Source organism: Aegilops tauschii, chromosome 2 (assembly GCF_002575655.3).
Source record: "Aegilops tauschii subsp. strangulata cultivar AL8/78 chromosome 2, Aet v6.0, whole genome shotgun sequence".
Taxonomy (NCBI): Eukaryota; Viridiplantae; Streptophyta; class Magnoliopsida; order Poales; family Poaceae; genus Aegilops; species Aegilops tauschii.
The window spans coordinates 481,033,177-481,049,897 of NC_053036.3; the positions used below are offsets into that span (position 1 = coordinate 481,033,177).

A 16,721-nucleotide genomic window follows, 5' to 3' on the forward strand; every position below is an offset into this window, starting at 1 on the left:
TTTGTGGCGCCAACCGCTGCAACCACTGGATCGTAGTCGCGGTCAAGCCCAGCTAGGATGTAGTCGACCATCTCTGGATCAGAGACGGGCCAAATAGCAGCAGCTAGCTCATCTCCTAGACTCTTCATCTTGGACATAAACAGAGTGCTCGGCATGATTCCCTTCTTGGTGTTGGAGATGGCGATCCTCGGGTTCGTGATCCGAGACTGCGACGGTGAAGCGAACAAGGTCGTAAGTACAGTCCACAAGTCGAGGGTATTCTCCTTACCGACCACTTGCACAAGTATCTTCATGGAGAGGGAATTCAATAGATAGCTGAGGACTTGCTGGTCCTTCGCCAGCCATGGTCCGTAGACTGGATTTGGCACAATGATTGTGCTCTTATCTGACTGCCGCTGCTCCACCGTCTTTTATATTGGCTCTGTATACCATGTAAAAAATAGTGGAAGCGTTCCTACTCCTCGTGGAGGAGCCGCGTCATTTATATTGATTGTGGGCAGAAAACACCTCTGCCATGGTTTACAAGAAGGTTACCGATCTCTAGGATTCGTTTGTTACAGAAACAGAACGAGATAAGGATACGGGAGGAGATAGAGGAGATTTGAGATTACATGTCCAGTTTGTTTACAACTCTATGTCTAACAACCGCGACTCAGCCTCGCCCTCTTCGCCCGCTACACTGTGACACTGGCTTCGGCGCAACCCGCCGCCTCCGCTCTTCTCTGGCCGTGAGGGCCGCCCCGTCCGCTCCCGTAACACGCTGATCTGGTCTGCCCCGTCAGCTGCTGCCACTCCTCCAGTGCCGGTCGCTGCTGCTCTCCATGAGCCCGTCGCCCACCGCGCATCTCTCCTCGAGCAGTTGCCTATGTGAAAGAGAGAAGGAGGAGTCGTGTGTGAGGAGGAAAAGGACTGGTTTCATGCGGGGCGTGGCAACTACGAAGGTTCCTGGAAATTTCATCTCGCTCGCTCGCTTTAATTGTCAATCTACAATGAGCATGCGAATAGTGCGCCTCTGTCGACGTGGACGCAGCGAGAAGGCGACATTGTCCTGACGCTTATTGGGTTTGATTCTTTTGTCCGTTTTTCCGTAATTAATTGAGCAACAATTTTCTTCTTAATTAATGAAATGATCAATGCTCTTACATTTTTTTAGAGAGAAAGCAATGCTCTTACCTTTATGTTTGAACAACAACAACAAAAACTAAATAATCTTGTCACTCAAATGAGAATTGCTAAGATTGAATAAAACAAATCAGAGGGCAAACCCTTTTTTAGCGTGCTTGATTTTCGGATGATTCTATTGTCTGCATGCATTGCCCAAAATGCAAAACGTCCATAGTTTGGTTAGAAAGATTGCTCGGATGTTATCGTAGTTCGTCTATATTCGTGTGTCTTTAGATTGGATCCTTTTGATTTATGCTATTCTTCAACAGCGGCGGTTGCTGTTATGATGCGCTAGTCCTATGATGACTTAGCACGACGACTTCCCGACCGTCTAGTACAACAAATTTTGCCCGGCTCAGGCGAGCAGGGGCGATGATGACGGCGCATCTTCGACTCGGTTTAGTGCTTGTAGTCGTCGCTATGTGGTATAAGGACCTGAATGTAATTTTTATTATTTCTAGTGTTCGTTGTACTATCATAATTAAAGATGAATAGATCGAAAAAAATTCATAAAAAAAAGACACCTCCTGATCAGGGCTGGACCGCATAGGATAGCTCGTCATATGTGCTGCAGTGTACCAAATCGTGGGGCAGTCTGATTGTGTTAATCCTCTGGAACTTTTAAGGAGTACGTCCAAGGAAAGATCCCAGTGTCTTTACATGAATCAAGATCAACAGGTTGATGATAGGAAACCGGCACACGTTGTGTTCTCGAAGTACACCATGATCAGAATAGATAAGCTTGTGCATTCTCCTGTTCAGGTGTACAATCCAACCAAGTACCGGATTGTGATACGCATCTATTTGTTGTCGATCGTAACAAACCAAGTACACTAAAGAAGGTTTCTCGAGAGGTCCGCTGCACACAAAATTCCTAGTGGTAATTAACTTGAATCCTCGTTTAGCTTGTGCCGTGGTCTTGTTTGCTTTCACATCCATTCTTGAGTATGGGATATCCAACGGAACACTTTTCTGAATCAGTACGGGGTCCATTTGTACTACGCGCCGCCGGTACATTAATGCCAGGATGTTGTGTACCTAATTTTTTTAAACATCAGTACAGACGCAAAGCGCTCATACATACGCGCACGCACTCATTCCTATGAACACACACGCACACCCTACCCTATGAGCACCTCCAAGAGACTGAGCCGGCATGTCATCTTGAAATTTACGAAGTCACCGTAGGCGCCTCGTCCTCGATGGGAACGTCTCCTCCCACTGAAAGCGCATCGCCGGAAATCCTGAAATAAATTCAGGAATAATGCGAGCATCAGGACTTCCTTGTGGGTTGGGAATACCACTGTCCCTCTAATTAACATGCACACTTGAGCGAAAAAATGGGATCGTCCCCGCGTCGCTCCCAGGAGGGGCAACTCGGACGGATCCCACGAGCGCGCCGCCGCCCCTTCCTCTTCTGATCCTCCTCCCCTCGCCGCCGCCAATGGATGCCTCCGGTCTAAGGCCGTGGGGCTGACGGCAGTGGCGGGTCCTCATCCTCCTCGCGCACTGATGGCGGCGGGGGGCCCATCCCCCTCGCGTTGCGGGATCTCCGGCCGGAGCTCCATGGTGGCCCTGGACGGCATGGTTCTTACGACGGAGATGGGCGACGGGGCGGCCGTCCCGGATTTCTCCGGCGACCACAACTGCCGTTGTGGCCGCGAGGGTAGCACGGTGTCTGGTTCGGGGGGCTCAGTGCGGCTCAGCTACTCATCTCCGTGTGATGCGGGTGGTGGCGGTCGTGCCCGCTGAGATCTCCGGCCTACTGTTGGGTGCCGGCGGGTGGAGCCCTCCTTTGGTTCTTTTTGGTCTAAGATGGTGTTTTGCCGGTTGCCGACCCTCATGGATCTGGCATTGACGAGTTTCGGAATGCCCCGCTGGAGATCGTCATTGGGTGCGTGACACATGTAGATTTCTGGATCGGATGAGATTCGGTCGTGTGCGCCCCGATTTCAGCCCGAGTGGCTTCTGGAGGGTGTGACGCGAAGCTTCGTTGTTTGTTGATTGTATGGGACACGTCGGTATTTTGGTTTCCATGGTGAAGACAGTGACAGAGAATGTCATGGTGGCTGAGGTCTGAGGTCTTATAATTGCAGATCGGGTCTTTGTGGCGCTGAGGATTTGCTTGGTGATTCGTGACTCGTGGCAGCGGCAGCGGCAAGTGGAAGCGGCAACATAGGCGGAGTGCAGAGTCTTAGCTTTCAGGGTGAAAGCCCAAGGTCTGGTCTTAATTGGTTGTGCCTGGCAGTGACCTTGTCGAAGGCATTGTTTTGAGAGCGTGGATCTTCTCCAGGGTGAAAACCTAAAATCTAGGATCGGGCGATCACAGTGCTTCTGCACCGTTTCCTTCTTGGAGGTGTCGTTTTGGAAAACTAGGACTTCGGGTGTTGTCTAGGTGGTGGTTCGTGCTGCAGCTACGAGGAATTGATCACTATTGCGGGATCTTTTTCTTCTTGTTGTTTTCTTTTGGCTGGGTGCATTCATAATGTTTTTACGATATTGCATTGTTGCATAGGCCGGGTGTAATTGATATCTTCATGATATTAATATATTCCCTTTATCGAAAAAGTTAGCATGCACACTCACCTATTTTTTTCCTCATGGAAGGTGTCGATCTTGTTTTTTCTAACACGGTACGGACGCAAATGCTCATACATACGCACATACACTCATCCCTATGAGCACATGCACACACGTCCTATCCCTATGAGCATCTTCGAGCGACACATCATTTTAAGATTGACGAAGCCGTCACAGATGTCTTCATAGTCGACGGGAACATCTCCTCCCACTAAACGCACATCGCCAGAAGGCCTGAAACAAATCCAAAAAAATGCGAGCACCAACATAAGTCTGGGACTTGAACCTGGTGGGTTGGGGGTACCACTGCTCTCCTAACCATCCAACCACATGTTGGTTCGTGGTGTCGATCTTGTTGAACCGTTGGGTTTAGGTCCAAAGCCACACTCTTTATTCGTCCTCCGTGTGGCTCTCTTATCCTTTCTCACCACCATCGCGGCCCTTACCACCCCGGCAATATCCCCATTCTTGTTATTGCATGCATGCGGTTGCTGCCCCACCTTGCAATCCACCACAGATACCATACTTTCATTGTGTCATCGTGCATAAAACTAAGACATGGTTTCCAATGTTGAACCACAAACATGACCTCTCCGCGGCTGCTCTTGTGTCCCTAGAAGCTTTGCCACACAACCTTAACCACTTTAGAGAGGTATATCCTCCCTCCGCTATGTTACCGTCACAGAATCATCGGTGGTTCTGCCACACTTTTTTGGAGGACGTATCGGAAGACATGACATATCAAGCGAAACCGGCACGCCGCCTCGAGGTCACTTGGCAATTTTTGGGAGCAAGGTTCGTCCATCTACTTATTTTTGCACTACAAGGGTGCTCTGCTCCACGAAGCCGGCTTCTCAAAGTTGCGGCGTTTGGGCCTGCTCCATGCGCGGAGCCGATGAAGCTGGGAGAGACGTTCCGAATAGGGCCTTAGTATATCTAAGGCGGTTTTATATTAGTTTCCTGGAATAAAAAATATTGTTATTTTGTTCGTACAAAGATTTTTTTCCCTATATGTTTGTCCACATATTTCTTGTTTGAATGAACTCAGAAAAGAAACTTTAAACTTGTATGGCTTATCGGAATCAAACTCTAACATTTGAATTCACATTATGAAATTAGCACCCTGCACTTACTGATCCCCGACAATTCCTACCCTAAATACATTTGCCACACCAGGAAAAAGGATGATCCCAAAACAATCATCGGCTACTCTCGCTGGTAGTGCGGGTCCACATGTCATATTCATCTCTCCTCTCTCTCCATCATGAATACAGTATAATTTTTGGCACGTGACAACAACCCCCATTATGTGCGGCTAGGATTACAATCTTGGTAGATTAGGAGAGAATTGTCACAGACATTGATTTGGTTATTTTATGACAAGATCGGATCTCTTTAAGCCAGTGCATTTCAGCGACCGATCTTCTCGTGGAAGATGCCGATCTTCTTAAAAATGACCTCGTGGAAGACGCACTCTAAACTACACCTCATGCCATGGAGTATATAAATCAGCCCGTGAAATTTCAAACTGCTGCACACATTATTTGATCGCTACCAGTACACATGGTAGATCTGAAAAATCACTAATTAATGGCTGGATGTTCAATAGCACAGCTCTAGAACATATCCATGGTATACTGAGATGATTACAGTTTACCAGGAGTTAATTGCACAGAAGTATCACAATTGAGGCATCACATGCAGATTGGTACCACGATTGCTAATTTTTGCGTGTCAGTACCAACATTGCTCTAGATTTTTGCAAATAGGTCTAAACTGCGTATAAACACGTATTGACGGTGTATCTGACTAGCGGGGCCCGCCCGTCAGGTGCCGACGTGGCATGTTTTTTTACAGAAAACCCCCGCCCTCGCCCTCGCCCTCGCCCTCTCGCTCCGCGCCCGCCTCGCCGCCCTCCGTCGCCGCTCGCTGCCGCCGTTGCCTCTCCTCCCCGTCCCCTTCCGGAGCGGCGCGGTGGCTGTGCGCATGGCTTCGTCGGACGCGGGGGCGGCGCCTCAGCTCGGCTCCACCGTGGAGGTGCCCGGCGCGGCGGGGCCCGTGCGGGTCGTGGCGGCGGCGGGCCTCCCCGAGGCGGACTTCAGGAAGGCGCTAGAGTCGGCGCTGTTCAGGCGGTGGCTGGAGAGCCTGCAGGCGGAGAGGGGCCTGCTCGCCCGCGGGAAGCTCAGCCTCCGCCAGATCCTCATCCAGGTGCTCCCCTCTTTCTCCCGCATCGAAATGTTTGAGCTCTAATAACGATTTCGTCGGGGGATTAGTGGATGGATGGCACATCTGAATTTGATGCGTGCAGGGGGTGGACATGTTCGGGCAGCGCGTGGGATTCCTCAAGTTCAAAGCCGACATCGTCGACGAGGAGACCAAGGCCAAGGTGATCTGAACGCCCCTTAATTTTACCTTTATGACACTCCAGACTTAATTGGCAGTAGTAACAGTCTGTGAGCTGTGCAATTTCAAGGTGTTTCTTTAACTGAAATGTATGCGACTTTCTCATGTCTAGCTACTTCTCTGTTAGGATTGCTTAGAAACAAACAGCGTTTGGGTGCAAATAGGATAGAACAGGGGAGGAGCTGGGATAGACCAAGGTGGGTACAGGCTGAAACACTGTTTGTCGGCATTGCGTTTGCATGATGGATTTAGAGCTAATTGACATGCTTGTGAAATCTTTATCCTAGACAGTTCCTACATTGAAGTCCGCCTCGGGGAGGCCCGCCTGAAATCTTTACCAAGGTGGGTACAGGCGCCTTCTGAATTTGATGCGTGCAGGGGGTGGACATGTTCGGGCAGCGCGTGGGATTCCTCAAGTTCAAAGCCGACATCGTCGACGAGGAGACCAAGGCCAAGGTGATCTGAACGCCCCTTAATTTTACCTTTATGACACTCCAGACTTAATTGGCAGTAGTAACAGTCTGTGAGCTGTGCAATTTCAAGGTGTTTCTTTAACTGAAATGTATGCGACTTTCTCATGTCTAGCTACTTCTCTGTTAGGATTGCTTAGAAACAAACAGCGTTTGGGTGCAAATAGGATAGAACAGGGGAGGAGCTGGGATAGACCAAGGTGGGTACAGGCTGAAACACTGTTTGTCGGCACTGCGTTTGCATGATGGATTTAGAGCTAATTGACATGCTTGTGAAATCTTTATCCTAGACAGTTCCTACATTGAAGTCCGCCTCGGGGAGGCCCGCCTGAAATCTTTACCAAGGTGGGTACAGGCGCCTTCTGAATTTGATGCGTGCAGGGGGTGGACATGTTCGGGCAGCGCGTGGGATTCCTCAAGTTCAAAGCCGACATCGTCGACGAGGAGACCAAGGCCAAGGTGATCTGAACGCGCCTTAATTTTACCTTTATGACACTCCAGACTTAATTGGCAGTAGTAACAGTCTGTGAGCTGTGCAATTTCAAGGTGTTTCTTTAACTGAAATGTATGCGACTTTCTCATGTCTAGCTACTTCTCTGTTAGGATTGCTTAGAAACAAACAGCGTTTGGGTGCAAATAGGATAGAACAAGGGAGGAGCTGGGATAGACCAAGGTGGGTACAGGCTGAAACACTGTTTGTCGGCACTGCGTTTGCATGATGGATTTAGAGCTAATTGACATGCTTGTGAAATCTTTATCCTAGACAGTTCCTACATTGAAGTCCGCCTCGGGGAGGCCCGCCTGAAATCTTTACCAAGGTGGGTACAGGCGCCTTCTGAATTTGATGCGTGCAGGGGGTGGACATGTTCGGGCAGCGCGTGGGATTCCTCAAGTTCAAAGCCGACATCGTCGACGAGGAGACCAAGGCCAAGGTGATCTGAACGCCCCTTAATTTTACCTTTATGACACTCCAGACTTCATTGGCAGTAGTAACAGTCTGTGAGCTGTGCAATTTCAAGGTGTTTCTTTAACTGAAATGTATGCGACTTTCTCATGTCTAGCTACTTCTCTGTTAGGATTGCTTAGAAACAAACAGCGTTTGGGTGCAAATAGGATAGAACAGGGGAGGAGCTGGGATAGACCAAGGTGGGTACAGGCTGAAACACTGTTTGTCGGCACTGCGTTTGCATGATGGATTTAGAGCTAATTGACATGCTTGTGAAATCTTTATCCTAGACAGTTCCTACATTGAAGTCCGCCTCGGGGAGGCCCGCCTGAAATCTTTACCAAGGTGGGTACAGGCGCCTTCTGAATTTGATGCGTGCAGGGGGTGGACATGTTCGGGCAGCGCGTGGGATTCCTCAAGTTCAAAGCCGACATCGTCGACGAGGAGACCAAGGCCAAGGTGATCTGAACGCCCCTTAATTTTACCTTTATGACACTCCAGACTTAATTGGCAGTAGTAACAGTCTGTGAGCTGTGCAATTTCAAGGTGTTTCTTTAACTGAAATGTATGCGACTTTCTCATGTGTAGCTACTTCTCTGTTAGGATTGCTTAGAAACAAACAGCGTTTGGGTGCAAATAGGATAGAACAGGGGAGGAGCTGGGATAGACCAAGGTGGGTACAGGCTGAAACACTGTTTGTCGGCACTGCGTTTGCATGATGGATTTAGAGCTAATTGACATGCTTGTGAAATCTTTATCCTAGACAGTTCCTACATTGAAGTCCGCCTCGGGGAGGCCCGCCTGAAATCTTTACCAAGGTGGGTACGGGCACCTTCTGAATTTGATGCGTGCAGGGGGTGGACATGTTCGGGCAGCGCGTGGGATTCCTCAAGTTCAAAGCCGACATCGTCGACGAGGAGACCAAGGCCAAGGTGATCTGAACGCCCCTTAATTTTACCTTTATGACACTCCAGACTTAATTGGCAGTAGTAACAGTCTGTGAGCTGTGCAATTTCAAGGTGTTTCTTTAACTGAAATGTATGCGACTTTCTCATGTCTAGCTACTTCTCTGTTAGGATTGCTTAGAAACAAACAGCGTTTGGGTGCAAATAGGATAGAACAGGGGAGGAGCTGGGATAGACCAAGGTGGGTACAGGCTGAAACACTGTTTGTCGGCACTGCGTTTGCATGATGGATTTAGAGCTAATTGACATGCTTGTGAAATCTTTATCCTAGACAGTTCCTACATTGAAGTCCGCCTCGGGGAGGCCCGCCTGAAATCTTTACCAAGGTGGGTACAGGCGCCTTCCTGAAGTCCGCCTCGGGGAGGCCCGCCGCTGCCACGACCCGCACGGCCCCGCCGCGCCGGGCACCTCCACGGTGGAGCCGAGCTGAGGCGCCGCCCCCACGTCCGACGAAGCCATGCGCACAGCCACCGCGCCGCTCCGGAAGGGGACGGGGAGGAGAGGCAACGGCGGCGGCGAGCGGCGACGGAGGGCGGCGAGGCGGGCGCGGAGCGAGAGGGCGAGGGCGAGCGCGAGGGCGGGGGTTTTCTGCAAAAAAACATGCCACGTCGGCACCTGACGGGCGGGCCCCGCTAGTCAGATACACCGTCAATATGTGTTTATACGCAGTTTAGACCTATTTGCAAAAATCTAGAGCAATGTTGGTACTGACATGTAAAAATTAGCAATCGTGGTACCAATTTGCATGTGATGTCCCAATTGTGGTACTTGTGTGCAATTAACTCGTTTACCAGCAGCAAATCTTCGGCAGGCTATATATACAGAGCAGGCACGAGGTGCACGGCCGCAGCAGTCCGCCACAATCAAGCTTAACCAACGGGCAACGGGCTACGGGGAGCGCATCCTTGTAAGCATCCAAAATGGAGGCGACCCTGTCCGCAAAGCCTCACTTCGTGGTCATCCCATGGCCAACCACCAGCCACATCATCCCCATCGTCGACATCGGCTGCCTCCTCGCCCTGCACGGCGCCGCGGTCACCATCCTCACGACGCCCGCCAGCGCGCAGCTCGTCCAGAGCCGCGTGGACCGTGTCGGCGCCCAGGGCGACTCTGCCGGGATCGAGGTCACCGTGATCCCGTATCCGTCCGTCGAGGCCGGGCTGCCGGAGGGGTGCGAGAGGCTGGACCACGTGCCCGCGCCCGACATGGTGCCCTGCTTCTTCGACGCCACCACGCGATTCGGCGACGCGGTGGCAACGCACTGCCGACTCATGGCGTCGCCGCGGCGTCCGAGCTGCATCATCGCCGGAATGTGCAACACGTGGGCGAGCGGCATCGCGCGTGAGCTCGGCGTGCCCTGTTATATCTTCCAAGGCTTCTCCGCGTTCGCGTTGCTGTGCTGCGAGTACCTCCACACGCACAAGCCGCACGAGGCGGTCGCGTCGCTGGACGAGCTCTTCGACGTCCCGGTCCTGCCGCCCTTCGAGTGCAAGTTCGCGAGGAGGCAGCTTCCGCTGCAGTTCCTGCCGTCCTGCTCAATCGGGGAGGAGAGTCTGCAAGAGCTCCGCGAGTTCGAGTTGGCCGTCGACGGCATCGTGGTGAACAGCTTCGAAGAACTCGAGCACGACTCCGCTGCGCGCCTCGCCGCAGCCACCGGCAAGACCGTGCTCGCCGTCGGGCCAGTCTCCCTGTGCCACGCGCCTGCTCTGGACGTCTCAGACGATGCAACGCGGTGCATGGCGTGGCTGGACGCCAAGAAGGCCAAGTCCGTGCTGTACGTCAGCTTCGGCAGCGCCGGGCGCATGCCCCCGGCGCAGCTCATGGATCTCGGCATGGCGCTCGTGTCGTGCCCCTGGCCTGTCCTGTGGGTCATCAAGGGCGCCGACTCGTTGCCCGACGATGCCAAGAAGTGGTTACAGGAGAACACGGACGCTGACGGCGTCGCGGACAGCCAGTGCCTTGCGGTGCGCGGCTGGGCGCCGCAGGTACCCATCCTGTCGCACCCGGCCGTGGCGGGCTTCATGACGCACTGCGGATGGGGCTCCACGCTGGAGAGCGTCGCCGCAGGCGTGCCCATGGCTGCCTGGCCGTTCACCGCGGAGCAGTTCCTGAACGAGAAGCTGATCGTGAACGTGCTCGGGATCGGCGTCTCCGTCGGCGTGACCAAGCCCACGGAGGGCGTGCTGACCGGTGGCAGCGGCGGGGCGAAGGCGGAGGTCGGGATGGAACAGGTGAAGACTGCCTTGGAGAAGCTCATGGACGGAGGAGCCGAAGGGGAAGATAGGATTAGGAAGGTTCAGGAGCTGAAGGCGAAAGCAAAGGCGGCTTTGGAGAACGGCGGGTCGTCGTGCATGAATCTGGACAAGCTGGTCCAATCCGTCGTCTGAAAATTAGCGCGGCATGTCGGCCCTGAATAAATTCTGCTGCTTTCGCTCATTGATGAGCAGATTGGGGTTGTTTCTTGCTTGCTTGGAAGATCGGGAGTGAGTGAAAAACATATCCTATGTTGTAAGTTGCAACTGTATCTCATGCCAACTCAGTCTACAAGTCTCTTGTTAGGCGCTGCCTGCTTCGTAAAAAAAGATAACGAAGCCGGCAGTTGCTCTACCATTTGAATAAGCAAAGTCTAGAGAATGTTTACAAGATAGCTGCTTCGAGAACCGACAGAAAAATCACACACGATTTGTGGCCAGTGGCGACCTCGTAGGTGTCAAATATAGAAAGGAAAAATAGATCAGATTTGTGGCAGCTCGTGAACGATTCACATTATTGGCTACTTGCCTACTTCTAGAACCGACAAAATACTCGTGTCTAGTTTTCTCTCCTTCCAAACGTTCCACAGGATGATGCGTAGCTAAGCAATGGGCATTTGAAGACTTTTCTTCTTCTTTGCATGGCTTGTTCTAAATTATTTTTTTACGACACAGAAAATATATTAATATAATGCTCTAAATTAATGACCCCATATGTAACTGACAAACATTATGTTTTGGGTGTGGCTAGGTTTTAGTCGACTAAAACTTAACCAAGTCTCAATCAAGTGACATAGCATATAAAGAAGAAGAAAAAATTTCTACACAAATCTTCACGTAAGATCTAATGAATATAATATCGAATGAGACTTGATTAAGTCTTAGTCGACTGAGATTTAGCAATACCGTTAGGGCATGTAAATGGTGTTATCTTAAGAGTGTCACGTAGGATAAATATTAAGGTGGAGGAGAAAGAAATCATAAGAAAAGATTTGTCTTCTCTTATTTAAGAGATGATCTCTTAGCACAATGTATCTCATCATGTTGTTTTTAGGAACAACTTGTTATTAAATCTCGATGCGTCAACCTTTGACGTATCCTTGAAAAAAACTAGTTATTAAACATAAGGCTAAGAAATAACCCATTGTAGAAATACTTTTATTGTCATATCTAAAGTACATGCAAGACTTAAGATAAGACTATCTTATCAACCACTGTATATGCCCTTATGTTTTTAGAAAGGGAACCACTAAGGATAAGATTACTGATCCCTAGCATAGATGGTCGTTTGGATGAAAGCACACAAAATCGTTAGATGAGGATAACAGCCAGCATGACCATCCGTGGAAAGTTACCAAAATTAAAACAAATTACATGGGATTCATTATAAACTATCCCCTAATTTGATCCTTTCAGAATTTTAGGAAACTAATTCCGGTTATTAAGGAACTAATTATCTTCATAAGGAAGTCTCCCTGCTATATACTAGTTTGCCGACTAAACGCTTCCATTAAAATTCCAGTTTGCTGCCCATCAAAAAGAAATTTGCTTCTATCTAATCTAAGCGAAAATACATTTTTAAATGGTTCTCTTTTGATTACACCAAATTTATGCTTCCACCGATCAAAGTTTGAGCATCCTTGTTTAATGAAATTTGCTTCAAAGTTTGTTCTTAATGCAACAAATTTATGCTTCCCTTGACTGAAGAATGAGCATCCCTGGTTATGAAATTTGCTCCAGTTTAATAAATTTTGTGGTATGCTTTCAATGCAATGGAATTATGCTTCGCTAGTTATAAGTGTATCATGCGGAAATACAAAGGTGAACATGGGTGCGCGCGCACCCATGTGAATAGTAAATTCATAAAAAATACTAGAAAATTTTAAAAAATTCTGAAATTTCGCGGTATGAATCTTAGTCGATCATTCTACTCATCGTCTGAAGTTTCATGATGTATTAACACCCATGGTATTCTTAGTGAAGAAAATACAAATGCGATCATACTATTCATTAAATAGTGTTTTAATATAGCTTCGATTAGCTTCGATTTTGTCATTTTTGCCCAGATTACCACGGATGTGATTTCTTCGTGAAACTTCATATGCAAGTATACCGGTTGACTATGTATATTTAAAACTTTTTCTAGCATTTTTTTGAATTTACTATTCATAAAGGGTGCGCGCGCACCCATGTTCACCAAATCCGTGTCCTGTATCATGTAACTATATGATATATTTTTCACAGCATCATGAAATTGATTCCATAGAGTGGAGAACTGCTTCAAACAAAATACTAGTAACCTGTTTCCACCGAAGAGATTCTTTTTTTATCTTTTACTTTCAACATGATGCGTGCTTATAACGAACTAGGATGAGTTTCCAATGAAATAAAGCTGCTTGTGACGAAAGGGTAATTTGCTTCCATGAACAAACGACACATATAGGTAATTACATATGTTTTCATTGCTTGGGATAATTGGTGTCTACTTGGGCCACGGTGTAGCCACTCAAGCTGCGGGCAGCGAGCACGATGCCTATGCCTGGCGTCATGTGGGGATCGGAGTTTCCGATCGTCGCGAGCTATGCGCGTCATGCATCAATGAAGCTTCAACGAAAGGAGACGGGGAGGCGTTGACTCGTGCTGGTGCCGGCAGATCACCTCAATGAGTCCATCTCCGAGGAAGAGTGGTGTGGTGCAAGGATAATTCTGGGCACCATGGTGGATGGAGAGATCAATGGTGAAGTGGATTGGAAGCACGAGGCGCCGGGATCGAATCTGGCAGCACTGGTGGAGAAAACAGCGTCGACATCATAGGTGGATGGCGTGCTCGATCATGAGGTGGGAAAGGAAAATGAACCTGAGATGGAGGTTCTAACGGGACAAGGGGCTTCCCTGATATATATCTCAGCCGTGGGATAAAATCTAAATCGATGGCGTAGGAGTGGTCTAACGATTGATTCCTATAAGACTATTGGTACGAAGTGTTTTCTTTTTAGAAAGATCCCCAAATGACTCAGGCGTCGCCTGATCCCACTCGGGTGGTTTGGTAAAGGATTTAACCAAGTAGCCAACTCATCACTAGTGGTTGTTGGTTGGATTGAAAACAACACAACTATTTGAGGGTGTTCACTTATGCTAACTAACTGAGATATAGTTTTTTAATGTGATCCAGTCATTTTTATAGACAAAACATGAATGCTAAATAACTAAGATCCAGTTTTGTATACATGTGAACCGTGTTTGAACTAGGTAAACCAATAATCGACCTTGAGACCGATGATTATCGCCAGATGCAGCACAGGAGGTTTACCAGGCACCATGGTAAAGTTATCAGGTTGCTCATGCTAAAATTATCAGGTTGCTCATGCTAAAGTTTTCAGGTTGCCCATGCTAAAGTTTTCAGGTTGCTCATGTTATAGTTATCAGGTTGCCCATGCTAAAGTTATCAGGAGGCTCATGCTAAAGTTACTACAATTACCAACATAGCAGTCATGTAGTTATTGGATGCTAATGATATAGTTACTAGATTCTTCATGCTAAAGTTATCAGGTTATCCATACGACAAATATCAACATTGCGGTTGTGTAGTTATCAGGTTGTATGTGCTATAGTTACCAACATGAGACAAGTATAGTTAGCGGCTACATATGCCGTTGTCACCATGATAGTTGTGATGTAGTTACATGGGTGGTTGCTGCAATGAGATCTAATTTTGAAATCGATAACTATCCACAAGTAGTACGATGACCCCACGTATCGGTAACTCTTATAGTACCAGCTGACTACTTTTAACCTAAAAAAATATTAAAACGTTCAGAAAAGGTCCATTTTAAGTGCATGGTAACTTCTGTGTGAACAAGTAGCCTGATAACTTTGAACCCCCAAAAATTGTCATCGAAACTGTAACGACCGAGACTATTAGGATTTGAGTCTCTGTGCTTATGGTGCTAGTCATTGAATTAATTGCTAGCATGCATCCAGTACAAAATGAAATATCAAGAAGAAACTACACTATCATAAATATTACATCATGAATTTATTTAATATATTACGTAATTGCATAGATCAAGGGTAGCTTACAAATAAAACAAAGGGGAAAAACAATAAAGATCTTTGTGGAGTCCATCAACACCACTCGCAAAGTTGAGCATAAACATCGTAATCCTATATCGCATCATTTACTCGTTGTATAAAATCCTGCAACATGATAAGTTGTATCCATGTAGGTCAATACATTAAATGCACTACCAGTCACACATGAATGAAACTAAGAGGCCTCCTTCTACATGTTGGTATGTCAAATGAATGGCTTATGGCTATTTTACAGAACAAGTACTTTTCCTCTTAACTATATAATAGTTAATTTTTAATCATCTTGCTACAATTAAATACATATGGTTGAATTGGAAACTCCAAGTCCAACCTACTACCACAATTAAGGTTCTCACTCAAGTTTATTAAGATGTATTATCTGTCACGATCATCCAACAACTTTAATGGTCCGATCCCAAATTTTCTATATTCAAGGACATGGCTAATCGATTAGTATTAACACTGTGCAGAGTTTGTAAATTTTACCCACAAGATTCAGTCCGAAGATTGAAACAGATTCTTTGAGAAGAGGTCACCTCCCCCACCTAGTAAGCCAGTACATCTTTCACTGCTACATCTTCTAGCTTCCATGGGGGAATATACCCACAACTCACACAACTATGCCAAAGCCCATAAAGACATGTGGTTGTACATGAACGCTACAAGTCACTAAGTTTGTCCAATCTTTTTTGACCGGAGCGACATTGATGAGGGAATTCCCACTAGGTATGCCTATGATGACACGTGGCCCGGCTAAGGGACCAATAACAAAAATGTAAACTCCGGAAGTTGCAACAGTTAGGTCATGATCCAGTCGACGTGGATGTTGAGTTAGTACCTATCAGCCAGATTCAAGAACATGTTAACAGACAGACCATAAAGAGAGGCGTTACCAGCTAGCCCACTAAGCATTATAACCATAAGTTTTACTAAAATGTAATGATCAGGAGTAGAGACACCGGTCATCAGAGGGTCATTAGTTGTAACATTTATGATCTAATCGTTGTACTTTCTATGCATGTCGCACTCTAAATAAGGTATTGCTAGGGCGTCGGGACAAGGGTTGGAGATCATTTTTAATCTTATACACGTGAGAGCGAACAACACAACAGGAATGGGGTATTACCTCTAAGAGAGAGCCCGAACCTTGATAATTCCTTGCATGTCTACACTCATCTGATCATCTAATAGATTCTTCGCTCCTCCATATATACCCCATATCTATTGTCAGGGAAATTCCCATGACAGTTAGCGCCCACCGTGGGCTAGTGTCTACCAGATCCAGGGTGAAAATGGTTTCTTTGTCTATCACTAGCAGCAGAGTGGTTCCAGGATGAGCCCTTTGTTTTGGGCCATTAGATTTTGTCGCCGATGAAACAACGTGGCATCCCGATACCCTATTAACCGATGTTGCATTATTGACGTGAGAGAGTCCTCTCACTACTGCAGGATGCTGCTAACGCGGCACTACGATCAGAGACCCTTTCACGAAACTGTGTGCGATGCACTAATCGCAAACGGGGATGTAAAAAAACCGTCAAAAAGGTGCAAAACATTTGCGATGGAGGATGCATCAAACATGGTTCAGATTTTAGTTGCGTGTGCGATGCAGGGCATACGGTTTAGTTCAATGAACTGTTTGTGATGATGAGGAACACAATAAACGGGCAGCCAGATGAAGGTGTGTGCGATATACAGCATAAGATTCACTCGGATGAACTGTTTGTGACTAGGCAACACAAAAGAAATGGTCAGCCAGATGAAGGTGTGTGCGATATACGGCATGCAGTTCACTCAGATGAACTGTTTGTTTTGAGCCAAGAGAACATAAACGGTTCAATATAACAAG

At 47.7% G+C, this 16,721-nt stretch overlaps 2 protein-coding genes and 1 long non-coding RNA gene across 7 annotated transcripts; all 3 read left to right on the forward strand.

The window, feature by feature from the left end:
• Window positions 1–2,676: 2,676 nt before the first annotated feature.
• On the forward strand, window positions 2,677–7,071 carry LOC109759945 (uncharacterized). Its single transcript, XM_073507256.1, has 5 exons — window positions 2,677–2,845; window positions 5,558–5,952; window positions 6,053–6,130; window positions 6,275–6,344; window positions 6,439–7,071. The coding sequence occupies exons 1-4, from the start codon at window positions 2,677–2,679 to the stop codon at window positions 6,314–6,316; spliced, it is 684 nt and encodes a 227-aa protein (XP_073363357.1). The 3' UTR covers window positions 6,317–6,344; window positions 6,439–7,071.
• A 532-nt stretch (window positions 7,072–7,603) lies between these two features.
• LOC141041735 (uncharacterized) lies at window positions 7,604–8,386 on the forward strand. Of its 3 annotated transcripts, none has more exons than XR_012203119.1 (3): window positions 7,604–8,022; window positions 8,167–8,236; window positions 8,331–8,386. It is a non-coding gene; the product is annotated as an uncharacterized lncRNA (long non-coding RNA). The 3 variants fall into 3 exon arrangements; XR_012203121.1 differs by having other exon boundaries at window positions 8,177–8,236; XR_012203120.1 differs by having other exon boundaries at window positions 8,327–8,375.
• A 28-nt stretch (window positions 8,387–8,414) lies between these two features.
• LOC141020513 (UDP-glycosyltransferase 73D1-like) lies at window positions 8,415–11,171 on the forward strand. Of its 3 annotated transcripts, none has more exons than XM_073508845.1 (2): window positions 8,415–8,495; window positions 9,326–11,171. In XM_073508845.1, exon 2 carries the CDS (start codon window positions 9,449–9,451, stop codon window positions 10,913–10,915), a length of 1,467 nt encoding a protein of 488 aa, XP_073364946.1. In that variant the 5' UTR covers window positions 8,415–8,495; window positions 9,326–9,448; the 3' UTR covers window positions 10,916–11,171. The 3 variants fall into 3 exon arrangements, with proteins under 3 accessions (XP_073364946.1, XP_073364947.1, XP_073364945.1); XM_073508846.1 differs by having other exon boundaries at window positions 8,423–8,495; window positions 9,340–11,171; XM_073508844.1 differs by having other exon boundaries at window positions 8,427–8,495; window positions 8,650–11,171.
• The last annotated feature ends 5,550 nt before the right edge of the window (window positions 11,172–16,721 follow it).

Coding starts and splice junctions, on each gene's coding strand:
- LOC141020513 (XM_073508845.1), top strand. CDS start 9,449: ATGGAGGCGACCCTGTCCGCAAAGCCTCACTTCGTGGTCATCCCATGG.
- LOC109759945 (XM_073507256.1), top strand. CDS start 2,677: ATGGCGGCGGGGGGCCCATCCCCCTCGCGTTGCGGGATCTCCGGCCGG. Junction 2,846..5,557: donor CGAGGGTAGCACGGTGTCTG/GTTCGGGGGGCT, acceptor GTATCTGACTAG/CGGGGCCCGCCCGTCAGGTG. Junction 5,953..6,052: donor TCCGCCAGATCCTCATCCAG/GTGCTCCCCTCT, acceptor TGATGCGTGCAG/GGGGTGGACATGTTCGGGCA.